This window comes from Hermetia illucens, chromosome 1 (genome assembly GCF_905115235.1).
Source record: "Hermetia illucens chromosome 1, iHerIll2.2.curated.20191125, whole genome shotgun sequence".
In the NCBI taxonomy this organism is placed as follows: domain Eukaryota; kingdom Metazoa; phylum Arthropoda; class Insecta; order Diptera; family Stratiomyidae; genus Hermetia; species Hermetia illucens.
In genome coordinates, this window is record NC_051849.1 from 45786045 (window position 1) to 45813627 (window position 27583).

The 27583-nt window shown below is 39.4% G+C and overlaps 1 protein-coding gene across 1 annotated transcript in view; it reads right to left on the bottom strand.

Moving 5' to 3' along the window:
• Positions 1-18635, bottom strand: part of LOC119648920 (titin homolog) — an 82743-nt gene extending 64108 nt beyond the window's left edge. Inside the window, exons 1-2 of the mRNA XM_038050829.1 lie at positions 17849-18635; positions 7341-7460 (exon numbers count right to left, since the gene is read on the bottom strand). Coding sequence (XP_037906757.1) covers positions 7341-7446 — 106 coding nt within the window. The 5' untranslated portion in view covers positions 7447-7460; positions 17849-18635. The remainder of the gene's footprint in view (positions 1-7340; positions 7461-17848) is intronic.
• Positions 18636-27583: the final 8948 nt, after the last annotated feature.

Genomic DNA, 27583 nt, shown 5'->3' on the forward strand with positions numbered 1-27583 from the left:
CGACTAAATCCAGACAATTAATCTTGATTTCTTTTTATCGGAGGGATGACATTTCCAGGCTTAGATATCTATCCTCGTAGTGAAGTCAGGACTTTCGGCGTACATCAAGTCAAGTAGATGAATATTGATAAGCCACTCTAACAAAATTAACAGTTTGAGGCTAGCTTAGGCCCCTAATAACTGATTTCGCCCTCAGTATAATTCCAAACAATAACCTATCAGCGAATTAATAGAAGACAAAAAGGAAACTAATTACAACTAACAGTAATGCTGCTTGTCTCTGCTCTGGAAGAAATTAACGTCCAATTTCTTAAAATATTGCCTCAAAGTATATTATAAAAGGGATATCTTCTTCTTCATCATTTTGATTTTTAAGTTCTGATGGCTATGTCCTTATTGTGCAATTAAGTTCTTTTAAAATTTTTATCATCTTTAGAAAAGATGACCAGAAAAATAAAATCGAAGCTTTGAATAAATCGCAACTTCCAGGAGAGCTAAGATCTACAGTCCTCAGACCTAAAATGTACGAGAACTAGCCTAACTGTGGGTTACCAGCTTAATTATGCAATATATGTACGTTGAATACAAAGGAATATATTAAACAGTTATGCGGCGATAGCGTAGCCGTGAATTTAGGTGCAGCTTTGATGAGTGGGAAAGTTGTAGAGTATTGTAAGTTTCGAATTCTTGTTATAATTGGAAAGAATCTAAGATTGTGCACTACTGTATCTTAACTATCCAAACAGACCGCCCTCTAAAGTAATAGGTTGAAAGTATCTTTATTGAACACTTTTTTTCTTTTTTTTGGATTATGGTGTATGTGCGTGTTGGGTAGGAGGGAAGATTAGTTTCTGAGTACTCAGGCTTTACGGGCCCATTGTACTCGGCGTCTCTGTCTAACCCGGGATTATATTATGTACCGTAGGAACCCTGTGAGTGGATGTCGTGTCATATTGCAACTGGAGCACATCAACACCAAAGGCCTGATGTCTCATGCGCGCAAAGGCGGGAAATTCACAAAGAAATTGTTTCATGGATTCGTTGCCAAACTATCCTTCCGGAATTGTGCTCTGACAGGAATTTAGTATCGACAATTTAGTGGGATAGAAATATCAGTTCCGGTTTCGGGCAAAGGTCGTCCAGTTGAAAACAGGTTCTACCTTGTTATTTGTTACATTAGTTAATTTCCATATAGATTTTCGGGACAACCGGTTCACTCACTGCAGCCTACGGAGTCTGATACAGATTTCGTCAATATACGGGCGTCGAAATCGACCATTCTCATGGGGAGCCAATGATCTATGGCAAAAATGCCATAGATGACATTGCCATTGGTATAAGTGGTACTCCGAATTCCGGCAGGGAAAATTGGAAGTTATAGGAGCCCTCGGGAAGTTCACCGATTTGTGGTCTTCTACCCTATGGAAGACCATGCACTTCGTCAATTTTGGCTGCAACAAATTAGAAATTGAAAACATATTAAAAACTGTTGGCGAGTCTTTTTTTGAGGTTTTCAAATTCCACCAAGCTATTGGGTTCCAAAGAAGCTCTCAAAAATCCAAAAGGGTGAGATGAATTGAAATTGCGAATGTGTTGTTTGTTGTAAGTGCATAGCCGAATTGCGTTTTTGGAACATACTGTGAGCTGCATCAAAGAATGGATCGAAATAAAGATTGAACACGCGGGATGGTCTTTGGGCAAAGAAACCAATACTTTCTGTGTGGTGGGATAGACTTGAACCGGTGGATACTCTCCGAACTTTTGAAGTGGAGAGAGACACTTAATTTCGATGTTTATAGTGGGAACTCAAAAACCTCCACCGTGTATTGCGAGATCGCTGCATTACGAAGATTTTACCTGATGGCAATGCCAGACCTCAATGATCACTGCAGACGTAATAAAGCCGTGAGGAAAGGGTTGACGATATCCGGAGCACTCGAAGCAAACACCATATACACCGACCCTTTCTCGAAGCAACCATTATCTTTTTTGGTCGTAGGAGTAATTCTTACACGGAGAAAAAATTGTCCCAGGGATACGTTATGAAATAAACAAACATCGTAAATATGGATGACGGTAACTCCGGATGATTCTACTTATCCTAGTACCGATAGCACCTTCCCGGATTTATGAGGTGAGTGCTGAAAATGGAACGGAGGATTTATTACCTACTTTACCTTCTGCTCCACTGATGTTCTGATCTAGATTAATCGGTCTAGAAATCTCGGAGGAGGAAGAGGAACATTCTTCCAGCTTAAAAAGTCTACCAGTCCTAATTTCGTTGACAATGTTTGTATTGTCTTTTCCACCTGATTCTACCATATATATATTTCTCTCTCTTCAGACCGAGCGACGTATATTTTTAACTTCTGGGAAATAGAATTTACGGACTTTGGGTGTTCGCTGCCGGCACCCTACTTTGTAAGAAAACTTTCGTGGTTAAGTAATATTGAGAGTATTTAGTGCTAGTGGCTGGCCAATCTTTTCAGATGCTACCAGAAATCAATTTCGAGCTCGTTCATTGGATATTGTTTTTTTGGAAATGGTTCCAAAGCCGGCGTTATTTTAATTGCGACTTTTTTTGCGAATTATTACAGGGACATTCGACATATGGTATTTAGATTGGAGAGGAGAATGAATTGGTAGAGACACTGAAAAGAGACTTAATTCAGATTTGATACATGCACTCTTCCCATACAAATAACCATTCAGCAAGGTTGATGTATCGAAATACCCCGACTTATCATTTCAAGGCTGGCTAGAGAAGACGACCGTCACCGAATGTTGTGTGGTCCATTGGCGCCGTCAACTTTCCGCACATTTTGCAGACTTTGGGACAGCTTCACCTTCGTGGTTGAATATTATCAACCCAAATATAGAAGTCATACTAATAGCTGCTATTCATCACTGAGCGTTCTGAGACCTTTACTTTAAATCCAACTTTGGTGCATTTGTGAAAAAGAGTGTTGAAAACGGTCATACTTTGGAGCAAATAACGTTTTTGCATAGAGGAGTAGACACCAAAGTAGACTTGTTTAAAAACGACAAACCATGATAAACTATAACCATAAAGTTAAAAGAACTCTAAACTCCCAAGAGAATATCCAAGAATTGAACCTAATCCATATGCCCGTCAAATTAGCCAACGAAAAGCGTGAGAAGAACATTGATATTTCGAGAAATAAGACAGAACTCGAGGATTCAGAAAATTGAAGAAGTACATTGGGCAAGCTGGCCATAAATTGTTGCGTCTTTGTAAATTAATTTTATTTTTAAAGTCATTCGATTTGGCCAGAGAAAAACGTAGTCGAGCCTTGGTCGGTATCCTTCTCTGGCTAATCATTGAATGAAGACTTGGGGTCTTAGCAAGAAAAACTGCGAATGCTGCCCCGCGTTCCTTCTTGTCTCCCTACAAGAGAATGGGTATAACGAAGAAAAAAAAGCGATACCACGCACTGAAATTCTATAGAGGTAGCATCTATCATAGAAAAAGAGGACGAAACAGACCCTGACTCAGTTTTTAGGGATATTAAATAGGTGGACCTCTGCATAAAACAGTTATGTCTGGAGTTTCTTATTAAGTCAGACCTAGACTGATTATAGGTATACTAGCCACAGTAGGACGAAGGGGTGTGAGTTTTTTCAAAAGGGAACAACTCATCGTATTTAGAAAGAAAGGTACAAAATGAGGTTCAACTCCAACAAAAAGGTGAGTTTAAAAGGTTACTAAATATATTACCTTTGGTAACAAAAAGATAACTCTGTGTAGCACCTGATTAGCCGGCTGTGTCAGAGCATAAGACCACTTACTTGAACAAATCTTTAAATTTGTGAGTTAAATGAATCTTGAGCAAGTGAAGGTAAAAATCCTTTTGTAAAATTCGCCAAGCTTACTGCCTGCGGAAAATCAGTGGTACCGATTTTTGCTTGTTGCATTAAAAATAATGTGCGCATTTGGCGGAGTTTAGGCGAAGAGAATTGGATGGATTTTCTGTCTAGCATAGTAATTATATTGAAGTAGGAAACAAACTATTTTAAAAACACTTTATATGCGGCAATTAAAAAATAATTTTGGCAAAAAACTTTGACTGATTTACATTTAAAGATTGGATAACAAGCACTAGGAGTAGCTTTGCACTGATGAAGGGGGTAAGTTGCTCCCGAAATATATATTTACATTGATAAAAATTGTAGTTTGGAGTTAGCTACTATTGTCCATCAATTTTAGGCTAGACTACAAATACCAGACATAAAGATTAAAGATTACAATTTTTGGCGACGTATGGCTTTGAAGAGTAGTTATTGTGAAAATAAGGGTTACACCAGGGTATACTATAAGTCCAAACCAACAAACCACAATCTGGCTGCCTTGATACCGCTTAGGGGGCCCTTCAAAACATATTGCTATTGTTCCTCATGAAAATTGCGGATTAGTTTCCGCCCACAAAACAGCGCTCAAAGATACATTGATGAATTCCTCACGAGAAGTAGAAAGAGATCTCGCTTTCTAATCTTCGAAATGGCTCACTTTGAATCCATTATTCAACCGCTCCTACAGGAAACAGTCCCCTATTTAATGTTAGTAATTCTGGTAAAATTATGTACTTATATGAATCAGCAATTTGAAAGTTCTAATTTTTATGAGAAACCCTCTTACAACTGACCGAGGTACCTTTCGTTTTTTTTTCTGAAAAGTTCTTAATAATGTTCTTAATGCCTTTCACTCTATGCTTTCATTTTTGTAATAAGGAAAACGTTTTAAGTAGTGAATCTAAAATTACAGGTTAGGCTATTTAGCTCTGAATGTTATCGTGGAAATAAGAAAGCACTTGCTTCCTCAACCGTGTAACATCTCGCATGATTCCCCCAATTTTTCCAGATGTTCTAGATCTGGAACTTAGTTTTTCTTCTTTCTCCAGAATTCTTCGCTCACGAACAATGAGTTTTTTTGTAATTATTCCAACAACGGAACTTGAAGGTAACATGCGTCCATTGTAAATTATATCAAGAAGGAAATACAAATCATGTAAAATATCTAAGATACTGTGCGAAACAATTGTGATGGATATCTTATGTATATTAAGTTTACACTGGCATCTTGATTTTCATCAACTTAATTACACTATCAAAAAACTATCTACGTATGAACTGCAAACAAACAAACATACAAATTCTAATTAAACTGTGAAAAATTTGTGTGAAGAAAGTCGTTTACCTTTACCATCGGCTAAATATAGTGGTCAGATGGTGGCGTAGTCAGCAACATGTACACGTAAAGAGTCAAAGAAGAGGTAAAAGCGTGCAAGAAGAAAGAAGCATCTTCGCGCATTCCTTGGCAGCATCTTTTTCTGGCATTTGAGAATAATGTTTGCTGGTACGTAATATATGCTAGTGCTACATGCATTATACCCGTATCTATGATAGCCGGAAAAGTGTGTAAGTGAGTGAGTTAGCTGATCTTTAATATGCCTTCATCTATCCACCACTAGCTTTTCTCCGATTTCTTGCACTAGGCCTAGGTTCAGGCGAGGCTAACCTCGCCGTATCGCCTAGCCACGACATGCTTCAACTTATGCTTGGATCTTGGAAACAGCATTTTGTGCGCTCGATTATGGCAATGTCGGTCTTAATGTTCTTTTGCACAGTTTGCGCATACCCCGTCCGGATGCACACACAGCCTGGACGGTGCTGGTCCATGTGTTAAGGGGAATGCCTGAGAGATGATATTGGGTTCAGGCCTCAATGTGAAAATGCGGCAAGTGCAGGAAATGGAATAAAGTTATTATTTGTTATGTATTGCCACGCCAAGACAGCTTGGAGGAGAATGCATGCATATTTGGATATAAGACGATCGATCGACTTAGATCGTCTTTGATCCATGCTGCAAATAGGACGATTTAGAAGTATCGTTGACAAATCACTTCGGCCCCATTGAATGGTGTATCAGTGCGTGGATATGGTTCTATGTTCCAGTCAATTTTACCGTTTACTTCAATTGATATCTGTTAAGTACTCTCCTCTTCCTAGTTTACATTCATGTGAGCCCACACATAAAATTCCCTAGACACCTAGCAACCGGAGCAGTGCGAATTTGTTACTGTTCTGATTTACTATGAATTATGCAAGAGATTTCCTGCGAACCACCATGAACGCCTCCGGCTACTGTGAAACAAGTATCGCAAACATGCCAATATTCATCTCCATGGAATTTTATGGTTGTGAAATACTGAATGCTAAGTGCATTGAGTAAACAGATTTTTGTTCGATTCGCAAATAAAATTACTGACAAGTACCCACTCTGACGCACCAAAAAACCGCTGTCCATGAAATGATGATTCAAACTGTTCGCCAGCTCAAGTTGCCAATTTATTCCGCCGATCGGTGTAGAAAATCACATTTCATGAGGATTTTACGGAAGGTGTGAACAAATTCCATAGCAAGAAAGTCCCCCTTAACGTGTGCATCGGAACCTCTGGAAGAAGATGAATCTGCGCGGGCTTAGACTCTCCCACAAATGGAACTTGGCCGTTTTGAAACGGTAAACGTATTTTTTCTGCACACGCACAACCATCAATAACCTCATACCTTCGTCATCATCAGCATGATCGTCATCATCATCAGCAGCAGTGTGGAAGCAGCAACAACAGTAAGAAGCCCATCATTGCTAGTGTTTCGGGCCATCATCATCGTAACCACCAACAACACCACAACATCAGCAGCAATCATTCTTCAGCTCGGAGTTAAGCTCCTTTCCTCCGTGCGAACGCAGGCAGCATATAGGGTTATTTGAACTGGTCAAGTTTGTACCGAGAAACACACATGGCATTGCTATTGTACAAGAAGAAAGTACCCACAAAAGTAAGAAAAGAAAGATATAAAAACACCATTTTCGATATGTACACTGAGGCGGCAGTGTTGTGTTCACCATGTTATTCTTCTCCTCTTCCCAGTACTTGTTCCTATGGGTAACTTAACTAACCAGCAACATCTTATCCGTGGACACGGATAATATCTGAACTTGGCCAGAAGAGCGCTCTAGCCGAGCAACTGAGAGTCAACAAGTACAAAGTAAGCTTATTCCAGTGTCTTGCAGAGGCAAGTGGCGCATATAGGAGAACATGTATCTAACGTACTTAGCGAACCAACGTACATAAGTACATAAACAGCGAGCACAGTGCCACCGCCTAGGCAATCACGTAAATGAGAAGCGGCAAATGATAGCCCCATTTTTAGAATTAGCATACCTAAAACCATACACATCCCATTCTATTCGCCTGGTGAGAATGCGACCAAGACAGAAGTAATCAAAGAGTTGATTAATGGAAGCTCGAGGAACTTACCTGCGTTGCATATTGAGATGCATGATGAGATAATGATGACGGCGAGTGTAAGTAATGCATGTGGTGACCATTGCCGGTTCCAACTTGGACCCAGTTGCTTTTTCATTTTGAATTTAGGTCCTGAAAATAGAAAGAAGAATTTTAGATCAGACTCTTGGTCAATGGTATTTAGAGGTGGAAAGGGGGATTTTTAGTATCTGAATTGATCATTCGAATTGGCAAACTATTCTAAATTGCAATCACATACATTCCGGTCAAACATAAATCGTTTCCTGCTATTTTCATCAGTCCCAAGTGATGTTTTTTTAAAAGTTCGCATATTGAGTCTACACTTGAAAAAGTGTCCTCCTTTTTAAATCCTAAACGAATGGAATATTCCGACAAAAGAAAACAGGCATACCCAGTCATTATTTTGCAATATTCAACCATTTTTTTATACCAGACTAAGTGGAATTTGGTGCTCGCCCACCTTAAGAACTGACGAGTCACTGATTCATTTTCAATTGGAGATTCCTATGGAAGAACCTGTCAGAAAACATATGAGTAGGCTACTAAACGGCTTCTGTAAGTGCAAATGGGTTTTTTCAAGTATGTGGGATTTGCGACTAAGATTGATGACATGAATATTTACTGGAAAATCAAGCCTATCTGCTTCAATAAATACAGCGTTTAGCGGTCTGGTGGCTCAAAACAAGGGGAATTTTTGCAGTTAGGATCTGATGTGTGGACGTTATCAGTTGATAATAAAAAATTGTTTGCTCGCTAATTCTTCATCCGATCTTGCTGTCAGTATGGTGACACTTTTGCAGAAGCGAGGTAAGTTACATAATCTACAGATATCAGACGTAAATCTTCCGGTATATTCTGGAAAAAGCATGAAGTGTTGTTAGTTTATGTAACCCACTCGCAAGTATCGACCTGGTTTACACATTTTAGGTGCACACTCGATGGTTAGTGTTTCTTTCAATCTTCGTTAAAATATTGAAAGCATTTAATTTTTGCTTCATTCTGGATGTTAACAACTAAAAGTAAATATTTTCAGAGAAATACAAGTAGGTGTTTTTGATTTTTTCATATTTTCGCAAATTTTGAGAAGCATATGTGTGTACAGTGTGGGTTTACTACCTCTTTGTTTGGACCTCAATTATGGCAACCAATGTTATGAGTTGAGTAATATTTAAAATATTATCAGGCAATAGCTCCTCTGGAAGCCAATGACCGGTTTGGTTTTTTGAGCCATTGAAAAAAAAGGAAGAAGTACTAGGGATCTAATAACCCCTGCTGACGTGATGTTGAAGAGAATCAACCCCTCCCCCAAAAATGGATATTACCTAATTGAAAAAAAATATTCGGTTTGGGGAAATGTGGAATTATCCACTTAATGGAAAAAGTTCTCAAGTAGAGGTGAGTAGGTGATGTCTGTTATAACACAAAAGCAGTATCACCTTAGAGTGAACAGGACATTACCATCACGAGCGCAAGCAAAATATCATCAAAACTTCGCAACATCACATAACATTACATCACTTGACATCACCGGAATACCACCCAGAGGGCAGTGATTATGATATTACCTTTGTGATTACTAACAGTGTGATATCACATTACCAAACATAACCTGTTCCACCTTGTTGAGTTGTTGAGTGCCGAACCGATGCTGTCTACCGATTTGGAATCTATTAGTGATATGAATCCCTATACTCTTGGTTGGATTTGTTCTGGAAAAATAATTTCGGGCTCGTGTATGATAAGCTTTGCCTATGGACATTCTTCACAACGCCGAGTAAAGCAATAAAACATGCATAACTTCTGAGTGATAAGTAATGCTCGTTTCCAAGAAAAGTAACCTTTTTGCCATGCATGGAAGCTTCGTTCTGCATTGTTATTCTTGGCGCTGTAGTACATAACATGCTATGATTGTGGAAAGTGCAAGATAAAGTTATTTTGTTTTTAGGGATAAGTAGTATTCGATAATGTCGACTGCGGAGTGCAATATGTAACATTGTTGATATAACATCATATGTACTTAGGTTGCAGTTTTGAAACGTGATGTTTGTAATGTTACTTTGTAACAACTGAAAGCGTGATCTGACATCGCATTACATACTAAGTGATGTTTCGCATACCTCCACTCACAAAGCCAAGATAACTTCATACGTTATATTCTGAGTATAATTAAAGTGGATCAGATAGAGTGAAATATGAACCAATGCTCTGCATAGCTGGGACAACTAGTCAAAATAACACAAAGGCACAGCTATCAATAGCAAACATTTGTAATAGCCAATAATTAACCTAAATTACTAGTGGAAAACATGTGGTAATCAGTTGGATATGCTTTATCATTGAAATGCTTTTTAAAACTTCGAACATTTTCAAAAAATCCCGAATAGTGGGTGGATTATAGAGAGGCCAACCGTAAAGACAAGAGTCACAATTATTTTAGAATTGTCAAACTTTATCTACCAAAAGTCATAGCGTAAGGTGGCTTTTGTGGACATATCTTTGCTTTTAGTTAAATTGTTGTATTATTTATTGTTCGTATTATACACTTATAAACCGGCATACGTTTCAACACACAAATTTTATCTCTCATATCCCACACTTCACCTGACACTTTGCTCGCTTCATACTTGCATTTTAACTATACCTTAATCCAAAGGTGGAGTCTGTACATGATGGACATTCCGGAGCGGAGGGCGAGTTCTTCCCTATGGGTCATAATTCAAGTTAACTTATACTACTTCATCTAGAGTCGCAAACGTTCTCCAAGGGTTCTTACCTTTTAGCCTTCGCAAAACACCCGTTCAGAATTAAAGAAGAGTTTTCTCTTATCCTTATGCTCAGGGAGCAATTAGTAAGAGTGATTAGGTGTATCATAATCACTCTTACTAATTGCTCCCTGAGAAAAACTAAACATCATCAAGGATAAGAAGTTGTAATATAGTGTGGCTCTTGATGTTACAATACGTCAGAGTGGATGCTTTCGTTTTGCTCAGAAAAAAATGGGAAAAAGCAAGCAGTGCTCGCTGTACTTATAGCGTCTCTAGACAGTTAAAGTAATGAGAAAAGGGAATCAAAACCCTTGAATTGGAAAGGAGTATCTAAAATTTGCCCAATACCTATTATGCCGTCAGTATTTCTAGCGATAAAATTTAGAGGCTTTGAGATCCTGAAGTATGCATGGAACTTCAATGACTGACCGAAGGGAGTATCCAAAGAAGGATGCTATTCGTCGAGAACTTCCCTTTCGACTAACGAGCTATTCTTCTTCTCATGAGTGGTCGATCGGTTTATTTTTCCCCCTTTTGCATTTGTCTTCCTAATGACCAATCCTGGTTCATACCGTTATGCGCCAGACTTCAGGCCCGTAGGTTCTGTAAAATAACGGACAAGTAACGAATTGAAGCACAAAGACTAGCTACACTTAATTCCTCGGTGAAGTGGAGCCAGTTGGCAATTCCTCGATGGCGAGGTTTAAAAACGATTAAATTTCCTGCTCCCTTCTAGTATAACGAGTGATGTGCCATAAAATGAAAGAGAAGGAATTGACAAATAGGAGGGGATACAGAAGAAGCTTCTTGTTGGTAAAAGTCACTTCAATTTTTAGTGTTTCATTGACTTGAAATCTGCTCGTCGAAATTTGGCCACGGCTTCATTCCTCCATCAACAAAAAACAAGTGACCCTGGTTAGATTGGATAGATGAATTAGACAAGCTACCAACCCTTCGTTGCACCAATAACTTGAGGGACATTTTCTTTCTAATTGATACACTCTATTACTAACCGGATGCAAATTCTCTTTTAATTAACTAAAAGCAAAAAGGGCATTCCTTTCTCTGAAGAAAAGTACATTCACTCTTCTGCAGGGCTTACACTAAGACGAACATAAATAACCATCAAGAACTGGGACTTGATCCCGAAGCAACGATATTCAGAGCCTGACGTCTAAAGAACTACGATTGCCCCATCTCATTTCTGTGGATAGTAAAATATCATTGAATATGTACATTTGCGCAGATAAAACTACTCCAATACTTTCGACAAAATGTGGATCTGAATGATGGAGTCTAATGAAAACCCAGAGTACCTCCAGATTCTCTAGTAATTTTTTTTTCCTATTTAAAGTGGAAACATAATCTGTGTTGTACTAGATTCATAGGTAAATGAGACCTCAGAGGTAGATCCAGATCTAGGTGTAGAAAGAAACACACTCCCCCCTTCCATTCAAGACCGAATACTCTCCGATGAGTTTTAGTTTGCATTTTGCAAAACACCAAACTTGCCTAACAAGGTTCTTCTGATGATGCGGTAATGCGAGCACCCAGTGCCATATTTTTACTTCCAAAGCTGAGGAAAACCAAACCCTGGGTAAAATCGAACGATAAATGAATTGAAGACAACCTTGCGTAAAGTACCAAATTTATCTAAGCCCATCATCGAGAAAGTGCTTTCGGTGGTGCGATAAGACTACCCACGTAAATTGCTGCCAAAAATTGGCCTTAACATCTAAGTAGATAGTAAGCGATATAAAGAATTGGTAATTTGAACGAAAATCTAAAAACCATTCGACTCTACCCTTTGTCTAAGCATGAAACCGAGAGAAGTGGCAAACCAGATCTAAAAGAATAGCCCTCGAGACCGAAAAGAGCAAACATTGTGCCAATAGAAAAATGATGCCTGTTCGTTCGAGTGGATCGATCAATTGGTAAAACTGACCACTTCTTCGAGAAGACAAGACTAGGAAGACAGAATTTTTTTCTGATCTGGTTCTACTCAGGGCTGAGTTCAACTCCGGTACCTACTGTCAAGGCGGCTCTGTAAGCATATATCAAAGAGTGGTTCCAGGTTCTCGTGTTGATGTATTAGGCAATAAAAACCGTCAACAGTTTCAGCGGAAAAGCATGATTGCCTGTGTGTGTTTTCCGAAGAACCACCCGACCTGGTTTTATTGATCGGTAATTTTTAGATGTGATAAGATCTATCGTAAGTGAGAGGACAGCATCAAAAGGCGAGGTAATTGGACCGAAGAGATATGTAACGAAGCTTCACATTTTTCCTCTTGAGATGTCGAAAGGATGAAGAAAACCAGGTTATCCAGTTCGGTCTGTGGTTTCTGCTTATCTTATCTTTGTTTTATCAATAGCTTAGCTTTTTCAAAAGTTTCCAGCGATGTTTGGCTGCCTGGAATGCTAAATGGTAAAGGAGCAATTGGTTAGGGAGAAGAACTCGGTTCTTCCTCTGAATAGGCAAAGTTAATCCGTGTAGATAACAACTTAGGCTTAGCCCTTCGAGTCGCTAGCTAAACGAGTTACTCTTCAACACGGTGTCAAGGATAAGAGAAACATAATTACCGAAAAAAATATGATAATGTTTGGAATCAATTGGCCAAAGGAGGACGAATTTTCGTGGGAAAAATTGTAGAGCATTAGCTAACTACATTCGTACATCCAACAATAGTCCAAACCCATTCATTTATTTTTCCCGGTAATGAATAGTAGATGACTACATCCTTTTGAAATTAGAACCAAGGAATAATCATTCAACCCGAAGTTAAGTTTGAACCCGCTCAGACGAGGAATACCTTTCACCGCATATCGACAAAAGCCGGCATTTTCAAAGAACTTCAGGAAAAGGACAGACAACTTTGCTTAGCAGGGGGAAATATAGGAAAGTAAGCCCTGAATTTGAAGGTCACTAAGGTCAGGCGGTGATAATTTTCAATAAAGTGCGTGTGGAACCTATAAAAACGTGTCAGTGAACCCTTCGGTACACCTGCTGATAATACACTCTGCAGGTCGTTGATAGCCAAGTCGAGTGTCGGGCCGATCATCCCTCAAACGCTATGCGTATTAGATGTACTTTCTAATGAGAAACTGAGTCTGCTTTCATGAAGTATTCTGGGGGCCAACTAGGGTGCTCGAATGACGTGCGAATATGCCTGGAAAGGTACATAATGCCTTGTAGTTTTGCACTAAAATGCGTTTTTAATCTCGTTTTGTGTCTTGATTTAGTGTTTTAAATTTTGAATTTTTCCGAGGTCGTTCGATAATACACACAGCAGACCTTTAGAAATCATGTCAATGTCGTATGATAAGCGCAGCATATTTCAACCGTATTGGCTCAATTAAGATATACTAAACAGAAACTATTTTTTATTACCTCTCTTTGGAGGTTTTAAGCTCCAAACTCCGTTCCAGATCTGGTTTGCGCTGGACGGTTTTTTTACTTACAATTATTTTAACTATAGTTAACTTCGTTCATCTAAGCAAAATAATAAATTATGAAGATGTCCTTCAAACATTATTGTCTAGCATTTTGACAGGCTGGCACCAGGATCGACGAAAGTGGGGTGGAAAGGGGAATTCTCTCCATCCCCGGAGTTTCCTCGGTGGTCCGTAATAGAAATTTCAATTAAAAAAGGGATAGTAGGGAAGTCTGCATCATTTTCAACCTAGATTCGCATAATTTTCTTCCTCGACCTCGTTTTTCAGTATAATGTTCATCCTGGGTGCGAATTTTCTCCTCTGGCTGCGAAAATGGATGATGGTCGAAAAGTACTTCTTCTTAGCAATTATTTAAATTCTCCGACTCCGTTTCGTTGGTTTGAAAATGTTAATACAAAGCAAATGAATCATTTCGATATGGTATCGCATTGCATCATCATCATCATCATCATTGGCCATGAATATTCATAGCTTTTTGAGAGGTGAAATCACAGGTCCAGCAACTTCAGCGAACTCTCAACTTGCTATCAGAATTGCTGTAGTGGCCATCTGCTATAAAAGTACTACTCCAGATATGACTCTACTCTCCTGTATATTGGATAACCGATCTTATCCTGATGCTGGTTATAAGAGTCGGCGAGGCGAAATGCAAATGATCAACAATATGATCCTTCCATCCATCAGAATTTCTGCAGAGAACTAATGACAGATAGCTGCCTTATAGGTGTTGCTCTCGTTTTGTGTAAGTTTTCAGCAAGTTCAAAGCTGGGACTTAGAACCTCTAACTGCCCCGCGAACCACCACTTTCTGACGTAACTTTGAAGGATACTGTAAAAGCAGTCTTAGAATAAACTATACTTAGAATTTCCGTACGGTTTGGGGTATCCCTATCTACCATATGTCTAATATGTCCAGACAGCTCAGTGGTGATAGCAGTAAATTTTCGCAACAAAAGGTCACGTTTCACTGGTGATGGACGGATCTGTATTGTAAGCTGGATATTGGATGTTAGTTGGCTCAGTAGTGAAGAATATCTAAATCTAAATCTCGAGAGAGCATAATGGTAAATATACTGCTCCTTAAGGGACTGTTGCGGTTTCGAAATTAAGTGCTCCAATTTGTTTCAAAGTTGGGCCACATAGTTTTAAACTTCTCTACGAACTTTATATTAACGTTTTGAATAAATGTGCAAATATGATTGCAACCGTAGCTGGAATATCTTCGCATTGATCTTTTACCTGGATTGCGACACATTATGCCATTCCAGAAAATAGAAACTTATGAATCAGCTCCGTTCGGCTTCATAGGTGGCTTCAATTATGTTGGGTTATTTCAATGGTGTTAGGCAATATCCCTTGTGGTAACCAAATATGAGCTTTAGTGCCAATTATATATATTTCGGGCATGAATGTGTCCACGGCTTTTGGGTACCACCAGGTTATTTTTCCACTAGAGCCCAGAAACATCAACGTTCTCAGGGAGTTTTGTCCCTGTAGCTATTTTGTCACATGGTTGTAACAGGGCTCCAAACAGCAAATAAATGGAACACAGATTATACTACTTGTGACATTAAGGTTTTACCCTGCTCCTACCCAGACTTTGTAATCGGGAGAAGAATCTTTGGGCGTAATTAAATCCCAGTGTATTTAGCGAAATTTGGCAAGATTTGATGTTGGATGTCTTTGAAAAGTTTTAGTGGATATGTTCTCAAATTGATGGACATTAATCTAAAGCTATTTCTCTCATAAGAACAAAGCACACATCCACGATATACACAGGCCCATGTGCACATATTTGTAATTATGAAGGGTTCAAACAATGAAAATAATCGTGAGTTTGTAGATCAACAATTTCGAACATGCAGCTTGAGTTTGTATATCAATTATTCCAGCATGCAGTTCAATAATCCCATTATTGCATTTGCTTGTCGAGAAACGTATCCAGGAACGACCTCCCTAAGTGTTAAGATATAATTGATAGGAACAACAAAATGTGTTGATTCTGAATAGAATAGAAGAAGAATTTAGCAGAGGGTGGTGGTCGAAGAAATGCAATATGTGATGAATTCATGTTTGTGTGTCCTCATCCTTGATGACTGACGTCCAACGAAATTGTCCTTCGTAAATATTGACCTGAACAATCTCCCAATTTGGTAGAATAGGAAACTATTCTTCTTATTAATGGTAAGTCGGTACTAAGGACGATTTTTCTTGCAAACTATACTTTTTTAATGGACAATTTACGTGAATATTTCCCAAGTAATGGTTCTTGGTGTTTCAGAAAGATGAAAGTAATTAAAAATTTCCGATTTCAGCAAAAGAAACTGCAATTTTCAATGATGCAGCAGTTAGAACATTGAAAAATAGTTTGCATCCGTTTCTTTAACGAATAGCGCAAAATTTTCTTAACTACAAGAATAGAAAAATTTCCTGATTTTTTAAAGAACTTCTGATCCGTACTTCCGCCCAGAGTATATTACAAACTTCTAATACATGTTTTCACGAAATATAAACCGCGTGTAACTTCCAGTGCAAAATCATGTCTGGCCTAGCCCTACTAATCCAAAAAGATACATTTCCTCATATCTCAACTAATCAGCGCTTTCATTGAAAATATTACAAACAACAAAATTGTGAAAATCAGAAGCAAAAAAAAACAATGAGCTAAAACAAAAATAACCATTTTAAGAAATGTACTCATGACTATTTGATGTACAAATCAGACACATCAGATACAATCTAACTGCTTCATTTTTACAGTCCGTAATACATTCCTCCAACCATTTCCATGTATCGAGTATCTACAATGAAAATACACGAAACAAGTTGCAAAGTTCCACGGCGGTAGCCGTGGCCTGTATCATCATAATCATTCCAGTTGATTTGTAATAAAGGAATTTTATTTTCAGTTAACGATCGTTTTCGGACAAAAAAAGAAGAACACACCAAAGTATAATACACATGTCAAATTTCTTTTAGCACCGTTATCTATTTATGCAAAGGCAGAGAGAAAACAGACGGAGAAAGAAAGAAAAGATACTGCTGCTTGGCCGATAGTATCAAACTCCAAGAAAACAGATACAATACATTATAATGTACGAAATAAAATCGGAGAGAGAACATTACATGGCTATTGGTACTAAACGAACGAAAGATACCCAGAAAACTTCGCGAAATGAATGATAAAATTATTTAGTTCTCTTTAGTTTGGAAAGATACATGCAGGTATGTAAGTAAATAGCCAGATCTGTCTGATATGAAAATAAATTGCGATAAGTGATTCAGAGAAAAATCCACTGTTACTTTTCTAATCAAGAATTTCAAATAGCTGACAACGGCCGAGTTTTTTTTTCTGGAAGTATCTTACGCGAAGTATCTTATGCGGCACATCGTCAAAGAAAGTAAATTAAAATTGCAAATTTCAATGAAATCAATTCAATTTTACACCAAAGTGCTAAATTGCCATATCATTCGATTACGAAGCAAATAACATTAATAGTTGCACGATATGATACTTTTCTCCTATCATCGTTTTGTGGAAATATCTACAAAGAATATACGAACACAGAGAGATTTTTCAGGTCACAAAATCATCGCGAATGTGGATTTAAAGATACTTTTACGGTAATTTTAGCGTATGAATGCCGAAGACTTTTAGATTTTTTGTTGCTATGGAATATCGAATTTTGTGGTAATTATGCTTGAATGCAGACTTCCACTTGTGTGTACACACACGTACATGGCCAGATATATGTCTTATGCCTCCAATACTGAAGGAAATAGAATTCACATAAATCTCTCGCCTAACTTTCGAGATCCCTCAACAATGTACAAAAGATATCCTTCGTGCACAAAGCAGATATCCACCAACTGACAAACCCACTGAAGATGAACAGCGTACTATGTATGTCTATGCACTTTGCCGCCGTCTATCCAAACATGTCATGTTTACACTGTCCGTACGCCTGAATAAGGACACAATTGCCCTTCAGGCAATAGAAAAGGACCCACTTTCGTTTACGCCAAAATGCTTGTATGCATTTGTGGTCGTATAAGTTCACCAAGTACTATCTAGTACTATACATCATATTACATGTAGCCTTCTCGTCCTTCGAGTTGCCTCCCAACGGTGCAGGGCGGAAATACCGGCATGAAAGAAGCCGGCATTACGTCTTTACCAATATGTCCTTTGCGATAAGATTTTGCCAATCACACTTGCACACACCACACTCATTCTTATCCTTTTTGCACGGTACCGAATATCGAGGCTGCAGACACTCACCTTATGCACTTTTCGATCTAATACGAATCGTCTTTCGTAAGGTTCGTTTAGGTTTCAACTCTCCTCCGGAAATTGTTTAAAAATTTTACAAATATTTTAAATTAGCACTTTTACTTAAAAATTTTATTTAAAATTAAAATAGGACAGAACATGATTATTTTAGAACCAGTTAGAATGTCTTTGAGTGCACCAAATTATTAAAATTTTAATTATTTAAAAATTTTAATTGTTTTAGGAAAGTTTCTCTTGTTTTTTAAACTTTAGTCCTTAGAAGTTTGAAAAGGCGTGAACTAAAAAACAGGAGACGGTAGTACTAAATCACACCAAGGTCACGAAGACTTAACCGTATCATTAATGTCGAAGAGACTCGGGTTAATATCTTCTCCGCACGTATTTATATAGCCTCCGACTGGCTCGACCCAAAGAGGAGAATCTCTACGGCCAATCTTGACTTTTTTTCATGTTCGAAAACTTCTGTATGTGGGGTGGGGTAAAAAGTTTTCTATGGTCAGCCTTAGCCTCACTCAGTCACAGCACAGTCAACCTTTAGTACATCGCACCGGCAAGAATCTCAGATGATGCGGCAGCTAGCCGGAGTTCGTACTTGTCGGCGGCGGCACTGCTGATGATGATGACGATGATGGAGTTCTTTGTAATGATGAATATGGTGAAGAATTTTCTCCTCCGACTCGAGAAGACTTAGTTGCTGGGAAATTGCTTTGATTCTTTGCGGCCAGAAAACCCTCACGACTGCTTGGACTGTTGACTGAAACATCTATTTATTATACTCCAGATTAATCTCGGCGGGCTGCGGGATGCTGCTGGTGCGGCACCGAATACTATTTGGATTTTTCCTTTTACTGCAACAGAATCCCATCCACTATCCACAATTTATCCGCACTATGCGCAGAAGACCGGCATAACATCTGCAGAACAGAAAAGACCGCCACCAATAACAACATCAACAATTACACCACCTACAACAACAACGAGGAGCAGGAGAAGGCGACCCTCTCGTAGACATTTCGTCTGCGGGGGTGAGATGACTTCTACGAGGGAAATTTCTGCGTCCATGTCGTCCCAGTGAATGGCACATTAATTCACGACATGCCTAGTGCGAAAAAAGAGGAAAGAATCCGCTGTGGACGGGCTTCCCAGTTCTCCATAAGGAAGCAACAGTAGCATCAGGCCGATAGCTTCGGCAGCAACATCCCGATCCCAGTCTGGGTGTGCGCCCCTGCACCGGAGGTATTCAAATCTAGTCATTTGTTCTGTACCGAGCTTCTGCTGGCCATCCGCTTTTCTATGTTCCATTTGAAAGGTGCCATGCGATAGTAGCAAGTCTTGGAAGTCACGTTCTCTGTGATGTGCACATCCAGACAGGTCTTGTGTTCACCATCCCATCTCGTGCCTGCATAGATGCGGCTCAGTGGAGTGAAGAAATCTCTCAATAGTCGCCAATCTTCATGGGACCATTATAAACAATTGGCCATTTGCTGGCACTTGATGTACGTATGAAAGCTCCATGAATTATATGTAAATGATAATTCCCCGTGTCCGTTGGGTTTTAGGCAGAAAATAGAATTTTCTTGATTCCATGCATAATTTGTATCTGGGAAATAAATATTTCATGGTAATTTTCATTCCAGAGAATATTATCTGGCGTTATTGGCTGGTGATTATTGGACATATCTGTAAATGCGTTACGCAAAACGACAACTGAATTGGGCATTTAGTAATTTCTCTCATCATTTATTATGATTTCTGGGACATTGTAACCTTGAGGAATGTCGTTTCCAGCTAATTTAGTTGCAAAGTGGGAAGCGAGTGTTCTTTAGTTAGTTCAAGTGGGGTCGATGGTGAAAAAGTGTTTTTAGCCGATTTCTGATAGGCAAATGCTGGATGTGAATCGCTCCAGCTCTTCTCATACAACAATTTAAATAACGTTAACTAGCGCCTGGTGATCAATTAGATGCTGCCCGATTTGCGTGGTTGCTGTTAGCTAACTATTCTTAGTATAATTTATAATGTCTGATTTTTTTTGTTTAAAACAAAACCTTATTAAAATCGGTTTACTGTCTGTCTGTTTGTTTTTTTGAGCTCCCTCTCAGCCTTCTTCGTCTGCGATAAGGGAAAGATTGGCTTCGCATTATATATGTTCGCCATCCCATCTGCCATGATGCCACCAGGCATCATTCCCGAGATGACGAATGCTGTATAATCTGAGACAGTCCTGAAGACAGAGCATTCTGTCCTTTTGTAGATTGCCTTCAGTTTGATAGCGTTAACTGACATCCGTAACGTCTCTCTCCAAACTGGGGTCGCAGAGCATGATTGAGGTCACCACCCTGGCTATAAGCAACCTAGAGGTATACCGTGGCCCTTCCACGTTCGGCATTATCCTTGCCAGGGCTATAATTGCAGTGGATGATTTGTCGCAAACATACTGCACGTGTTGCCTGCAACTGAGCTTCCTGTCTATCACCACTCCCAAGTATTTGATGGTCGGCTTGGAAGTAATGATATGATTTCTGATTCTAATACAGTCGTAATTTCTCTTCCGGCGCTTAGTGATGAGGACCGCTTCCGTTTTTTCTTCCGCAGGGACAGACCACAGCTCTTTAGCGAACGCTTAACAGCAATGATTGCCTCGCCTGAGTATAACTCAGCATCTTTGAGATGCTTTCCGAAAACAACCAGCGCTATGTCGTCAGCATAACCCACCACCGTGACTTCCTCCGAAGGAGAAGATTAAGTACATCGTTGTACGTGATGTTTCAATAGTGGGCCAAAACGGAGCCCTGCGGTACACCCGTGGAAACAACATTCTTCTAAGGTCCGTCATTAGTATCATACCAGATCCCTTTTTTAGCTAAATAACTATCGACGATAGCAGCAAAGTAGGCGGGAATACCAATCTTCGCGAGGGATTTCCGTATTAGATTGCAACTGGCCGGATTGAATGCGCTTTCCATATCCAGGGTAACTGACGCGCAATATTTGCTGGAACTAACCTTTCTGTGAATTGGATTTTTTGGCCAAACCAATAACCAACTTGATATTAGCAGCATCAATGGTTGATCTGGCTTTATGAAATCCATACTGCCGATTTGAAAGGTGGTCTTGGCTCTCAACAACCGATAGTAATATATTATAGATTACTCGCTCTAGTATTTTCCCCCCAGTGTCCAAAAGACATATGGGTTTTTATGAGGATGGTTCACTTGGAGGTTTACCAACTTCTGCCACTGGAAATATCCCCTCGAACATGCACGCTGCGAATAATTTAGCGAACATTTCCGGTCTGGATTTCATGGCAGGCTTAAGAGCCTTATTCGGTTCTCAGTCAAGGCCATATTGTCTCCTATTCTATCTGTTCTGAATCGTCCCATCACGATCCTATAAGCACCGCTCCACGGGTTTTTGTCCGCTTCTGAGCAGAGCTTCTTACAGCATTTCCTCTTGCTTCGCTGGATAGCGGGCTGACGGGTTTTACGGGCTGCCTTATACGCGCATTTTTTTGCTCCTAATCGATTCTCCCTACGGCCCTCTGAGCCGTTCTTCTGGCTCCGTGGCAGGCTGATCGAAGGTTGGCCATTTCACCATTCCACCAGTTGTTTGGTCTTCTACTGCGTAATGAGCGCATCACATGTTTTGGTGCTGCATTGGGCCACATGGACGCCTCTTTTCGCAGAGGCGTCTGCTTTATCAGGTTGATGTAACCACACTTCTTTAAAAGTCTGCTCATCCAAAGCTTTTACAGACTAGTCTGATATCTTTCGCGGTTTCGGGTATGATGGGTCTTTACCCTGTGGGTCCACATATACCTCAAAGAAGATTGTTTGGTGATCGCTGTGGGTGTAGCGTTCGCTGACGCGTCAGGACATACCATACGCCAGTGTTGCGCTTACGTAGGCCTACAGCCAAGCCTAACCGCCTTTTCTGAAAGGTGCTTACAACGCCTTCGTAAGCCAAAACTATGTCTATCTACGCAAAGGCTTCTCATAAACTACGCTCTCTTCCATTTGTTTCTCTGCTACCTCACTGAAGGGCCCAAGCGTTGAAATCATCGGCAATCATCTTTGGACTTCGTACCCCTCCGTTGAGAACAAGATTATCAAGCATTTCGTGGGATTCAAACAGTGCCAAACTTGGTGGGGCTTTATTTTAGTATTTTCGCCGACATACAGCGACTGGCCCATATCACCACCCATCACCAGTCGAATCTGTGACCTATATGCAACCGTGATGGTTTCTATACGATTCACTTATGATGGAGATCCGTCTGGGTGTCTGTTTGTCTGTCTGTCAACTACACGCACTTTTCTCGGAAATCATCATTCTACGTCGAATTTAAGCGGTGTCCCATTGCATGCAAAAGACGGGTGTACATTTTTTTCCCCAAACATTGTCATGTGGGATATCCAATGCTGGACCGGCCATACTCCCTCTTTTTTTGGTCCACGGACCCCTCGTTTAGGGCTTAGAACCCAAACTTCCAAAATATTAGGCGACAGCTTTACGGTTCCTTACCAGGGTAGAGGCAAATCGTCAGACGCTGCCTCACCTTTGCCCTGGGGGCAGCGTGACCGAAACGGCTCGCAGATGTTATATGCTCCTTTATATAATTCGCTGAACACAACATGGCTACGAATTATATTGAGCGAATTACATTATTTCGGCTCTGGCCAAGCTCTGGGCAATACGGCGGATTTGCGCTTCACATCCATAAACTGATTAATGCAGAGCAAAAAAAAATGCCCAAAAGACTCCAGAGTCTGTAAAGGAGAGCTTATATTCGACACAGTATCATTTCGGTTCTTATTTGGCAATTGGTCCACCTGCCCCCACATAAATTTGTCATTTACTTGCTCGTTCATTTCAACATATTGAAAAAGCTTGGAAGTTCATCATCAAAACGGAAGAGTTTTCGTCCTTTATGTTTTTATCGTGACTAACCCTGCCTATCCTTGCATTTGGCCTTTTGCCGGGTGTAATGTACATTTAGTTTTCCTTCTCTCCTTCTATTCTAAAAGCATAGCATCTTTCTGATCCTTTCAACCCAAAGTGCAGTTCTTCTACTTCCTACCCGAATATACAACTATTAAAAATTGTTTTGAAAAACTTTACTTTTAAAAATTTTTTCAGTTTGCTTCCTTTCATACATCCATTAATTCTCAGGGGCCAAAAATCAAAAAATGACTGACGGTTTCATCAGACGCTGCCTGACCTCTGCCCTGGGAGCAACGTGACCGAAAGTGCCAACAGGTGGAAAAACGCTCCCTTATATCATCGCAAAAACTTGAAAAGGTTGCGAATTATATTGGACTAAAACGCCAGTTGTTTTAGTCTAAGCTAGACTGAGGCTAAAGCTAGGTAGCGTCTGATGAGTTGCCTCTGCCCTGGATGAAACCGTCAGTAATTTTTTGATTTTTAATGCTTGGGGTGCTATGCCCCAAACTAGGGATCCATGGACCAGAAAACATGGGAGTAAGTTGCTCCTCATTTAGTCCGGTCCACCATCAAGTGGATATGGGCTTAGGATCCCGCATATCCTAAGCAACTACCTATTTTCATTTGTTTATCGCTTCTTTTAATTTTGTCATTGTACTATTGTGACAATATGATCAACTATAACATTTACACCTCAAATTAACGACATTCCAGATGAAAGTAACCATTTTGAATATCAAATTAACGGCTTTCCACATCAAATTCATATCTTCCCAAATCAAATTCGCGATTTTCCAAATGAAATTAACATTTTTCTAAATAGAATTTACAGGATCAAACTATTATGTAATGTAAAGGAAAAACTATATATCAGAAAGGGGAATGCTGCCACCTTTCAGACATAGTTTTTATAATTAATAATTTCATCCTGTAATTTTAATTTGGAAAGTCAATTTTATTTGGAAAGTCGTTAATTTGATTTGGAGAAACGTTAATTTCATTCAGAAAATAATGAATTTCATTTTGAAAGAGATGATTTTGGAATGAAAAGCAGTTAAGTTAATTTGAAAAGCAGTCAATTTCATCTGGAATGTCGTTAACTAGTGGTGGAAGTGCTATATATGAAAAGGAACATTAAGTAGCGATGAATAATTGCAATCCAGGGTGATTAACTGGGGCAATTTTCACAACCAACGCTCGAATGAATCTTTTTATCCGGAATGCAAGGGGAGAAAGGAACGATGCTTCTGTTAAATAGTGAATAGCGTCTAAGTGGTTTGGACAAACGTGACACACTTTCAAAGTGTAGTCTCTGTATTCAAATAAAAAAATAGCGATATTTATAAAAATCTCTTCTTCAGGGTTCGCTGGCTTTATTTTTTAGGCGCATATATAAAATCATCTGTTTTTTACTGAAACCCGGAGTTTGTTTTGAGAGCGGGCCCCTTTAGATTAGGTCCAGCTGAGGTTGTTAATTTGTTGTGTTTGCATAACTGAAGGTGAGGGAGGAAAATTTCGACATAGTATCAACGAAGTGGTACATGAAGTGAACGTTTTCAATGGATCAAAGATACCGACCCTGATACACAGGTGGTAAACAGGTTGAAGCAATAACCCTTCTCGCTTGGATTGCTGATGTTGTTCTCAGTATCTGAAAAGCAAAGGTTTGGTATATATCTTTAATATTTTCTCTATAGATGTACTTCACTGGCAGTGATCTGCCCAGAACTGAGCGATTTAAATACCTCGGGTCAACGGTATCAGCCAATGGAGAACTGCTTCATGAAATTGCTTCACGCATTAACGCAACCTGGATGAAGTGGCGTTCCACAACTGGTGTTCTTTATGATCGACGTATCAACGAACGTCTCAAATCTAAAATTTACCGCAATGTCGTCTGTCCAGTCGCTCTCTATGGTTCTGAGTGTTGGGCGACTATAAAAGACAATGAACGGCGTCTTGCGGTAATGGAGACGAAGATGCTACGTTGGACTAGTGGCGTCACACGTTTAGATCACATCCGAAATGAGGATATCTGCGATAGTTATGAGGTTGCACCGATCGTGGAAAAGTTGCCAGAGAGGCATCTTCGATGGTACGTCACGCAATTCGTGCAAACGAGAATTCACTTCCCAAGATTGGTCTGAACATCGAAGTCGATGGTAAACGACCAAAAGGCAGACCTAAACAACGGTGGCTTGATACGCTAGATGGGGATTTGAAAGCCTCGAGATTGCACCCAGATCAAGCATTCGATAGAGCCAAATGGCGAAGCCGATCACGACGAGCCGACCCTGCTTCTGAACGGGACAAAGGCTGAAGAAAAAGAAGAAGATGTACTTCACCGGCTATACTCGAAAGGCTTGAATTGAGGTAAAATGCAGTTAGGCGAAGTAGGGAGACCAGCTAAGACTGATAGTCGCAGTCAGGTCGTTTTGTTGAAATCACTCCATCAATCCGTTTGCTTAGCCTTGATTAGTACACTGTAGTAGAAATAGTCATTGGGTCGTATGGGTTTATAAATAAATACATTGGTGCGGTCCCAAATGTTGAGGATGAAAGTTTTCCGCGTGATGTGAAGATATTGGGGCAAAAAGTTGAATCACTCAGTGCCACAATCCTCTTAGTCTTAACTATTCTTTTGCAGTGCATCATTATAACTCTGAGATATATATTTTGATGGGTGATGGATAATCAAACTTTAACTTCAATAAACAGGAAAGGTTAGTTCGAAAACCCTGGAAAATCGCATTCCATTTCGGGGTATTAGCTTTCGAAGCCCTCTTACATACATTCATACGATATACCTTGACTCACATCAGTTGAAGTCGATATTTCAAAATACCGTAAAAAGTGTGTTTTTGGGGCTATACGAGTATTGTGTTAAGATACTATTTATAGCGGTTAATAATCAAATGCAACTTAATGACATTTCCCAAATTTTCTTTCACTTGAGATTCATTTTGAACATCTTCAAACATTCACCATTCAAAAGTGAAGCCGAAAAATGGGATGTTATTTGATCAGTCATTTTTCTATGAAATTGCTTATGATGGCGTGCTGTGAAAAGGTCCCAAATTACTATTCGATGAAAAAGACAACCGAGGCAAGAATCATGGGGCTTCCTAACGATATCTCGTTCTAATTATTGGGAATGGAAGAAACATTAAATTTTCAATGGTACTGTAAATTTAAAATAAAAAGCGGCTGTTAATAATGATGTAATGTAGTGAGAAAAACACGAAATAGTTTGAAAATCGATAGCATAACAAATTTTGTTAACATCAAGTTCAACTCTAAGATACTTTTGAAAAGGGCGCTTTTGATTTCAATGTGGAGTATGGCCCGGCTATAGTTTTTGGATTTTTTTTCTATTTTTCGGTACATGATAGACATTGGTCATTTCTACTTTTGAACTAGAGTAGCCTTTATCCGTACAAAGGTTGTGCGGAGATTCAATCAACTCAGCAGGAATATTTCAAAGAAGAGCAAATAACTAAAATTCAGTCAGAGATATTCCGTTCGTCTCACGTCCACTAGTTGGTTTCCAACGACTTTGGTGAATAATAAAAACAGAATTTGTACTAAATACTCATGTGTGAAGCCAGAATGTTATTATGTTAAAATATGAAATATCAAACGCAGAAATTACATTTAGTTTGTTTCTAGTTATAGAAGGATCCTTAAGTGAGTGTGGATGTTGATGACATACTATAAGAATGTTTATTCAGCAATACCTTGGGACGCCTCTCTCTCAAACGTTGCCATTCTACTTTCCGTATTGTCGAAGAGGCTCAAAATGAAAAAGATCCTAAATTACGTGGTGAAGATTTCATTACTTAATAAAGGGCTAATCTATGCCTAATGAAAGTAACTCTCTCGACGGAGGATAATTTTTAAGGTCCGACTTTCAATACGAAATTTGATAGAAACAAGGAAACTGGTGCTCCCCTCGCATGCAGTGAGCAACATTGTTCTGCTTTGAATTTATGGGAAGGGGGGTACCCATACATGCAAAAGGGTAGGTAGGTAGGTCTTGTAAGTCAAATTCGGAATTTTCCAAAGAATTCAGAATTTTCCAAACTAATTTCAGAAATTTCGAAACTAACTTCAGACTTTTCCAAATATGTTTAGGAATTTTTCATTTCAAATTCAGACTTTTCCATGTCCAGTTCAGAATTTTTTCAAAATTTTTCTATAAAGTTTTATACCAACTTTTTACCAGTGGATAAGAATACAGCTGGGATACTCTTTAAAAAATCGTGGCTGCCCATAAATTCTCTATCAAAATTTTCTTTCATGAACCGATCTGCGAATAAAATGGTCCAATTGGGTCCTCTAGGACAGGTAAGTAATACACAACACAATTTAAAATTCTTAATACTTGGGAATTTCTCTTGGATGTTAGTGGATATTAATGAGCTTCTATAGGAAACGACGGAATTGTTTGCAATCACAAGTATCATCATCAACAACGGCGCAACAACCGGTATCCGGTCTAGGCCTTCGTTAATAAGGAACTCCAGACATCCCGGTTTCGCGCCGAGGTCCACCAATTCGATATCCCTAAAAGCTGTCTGGCGTCCTGGCCTACGCCATCGCTCCATCTTACGCAGGGTCTGCCTCGTCTTCTTTTTCTACCATAGATATTGCCCTTATAGACTTTTCGGGCTGAATCATCCTCATCCATACGGATTAAGTGACCCACCCACCGTAACCTATTGACCCAGATTTTATCCACAACCGAACGGTCATGGTATCGCTCATAGGTTTCATCATTGT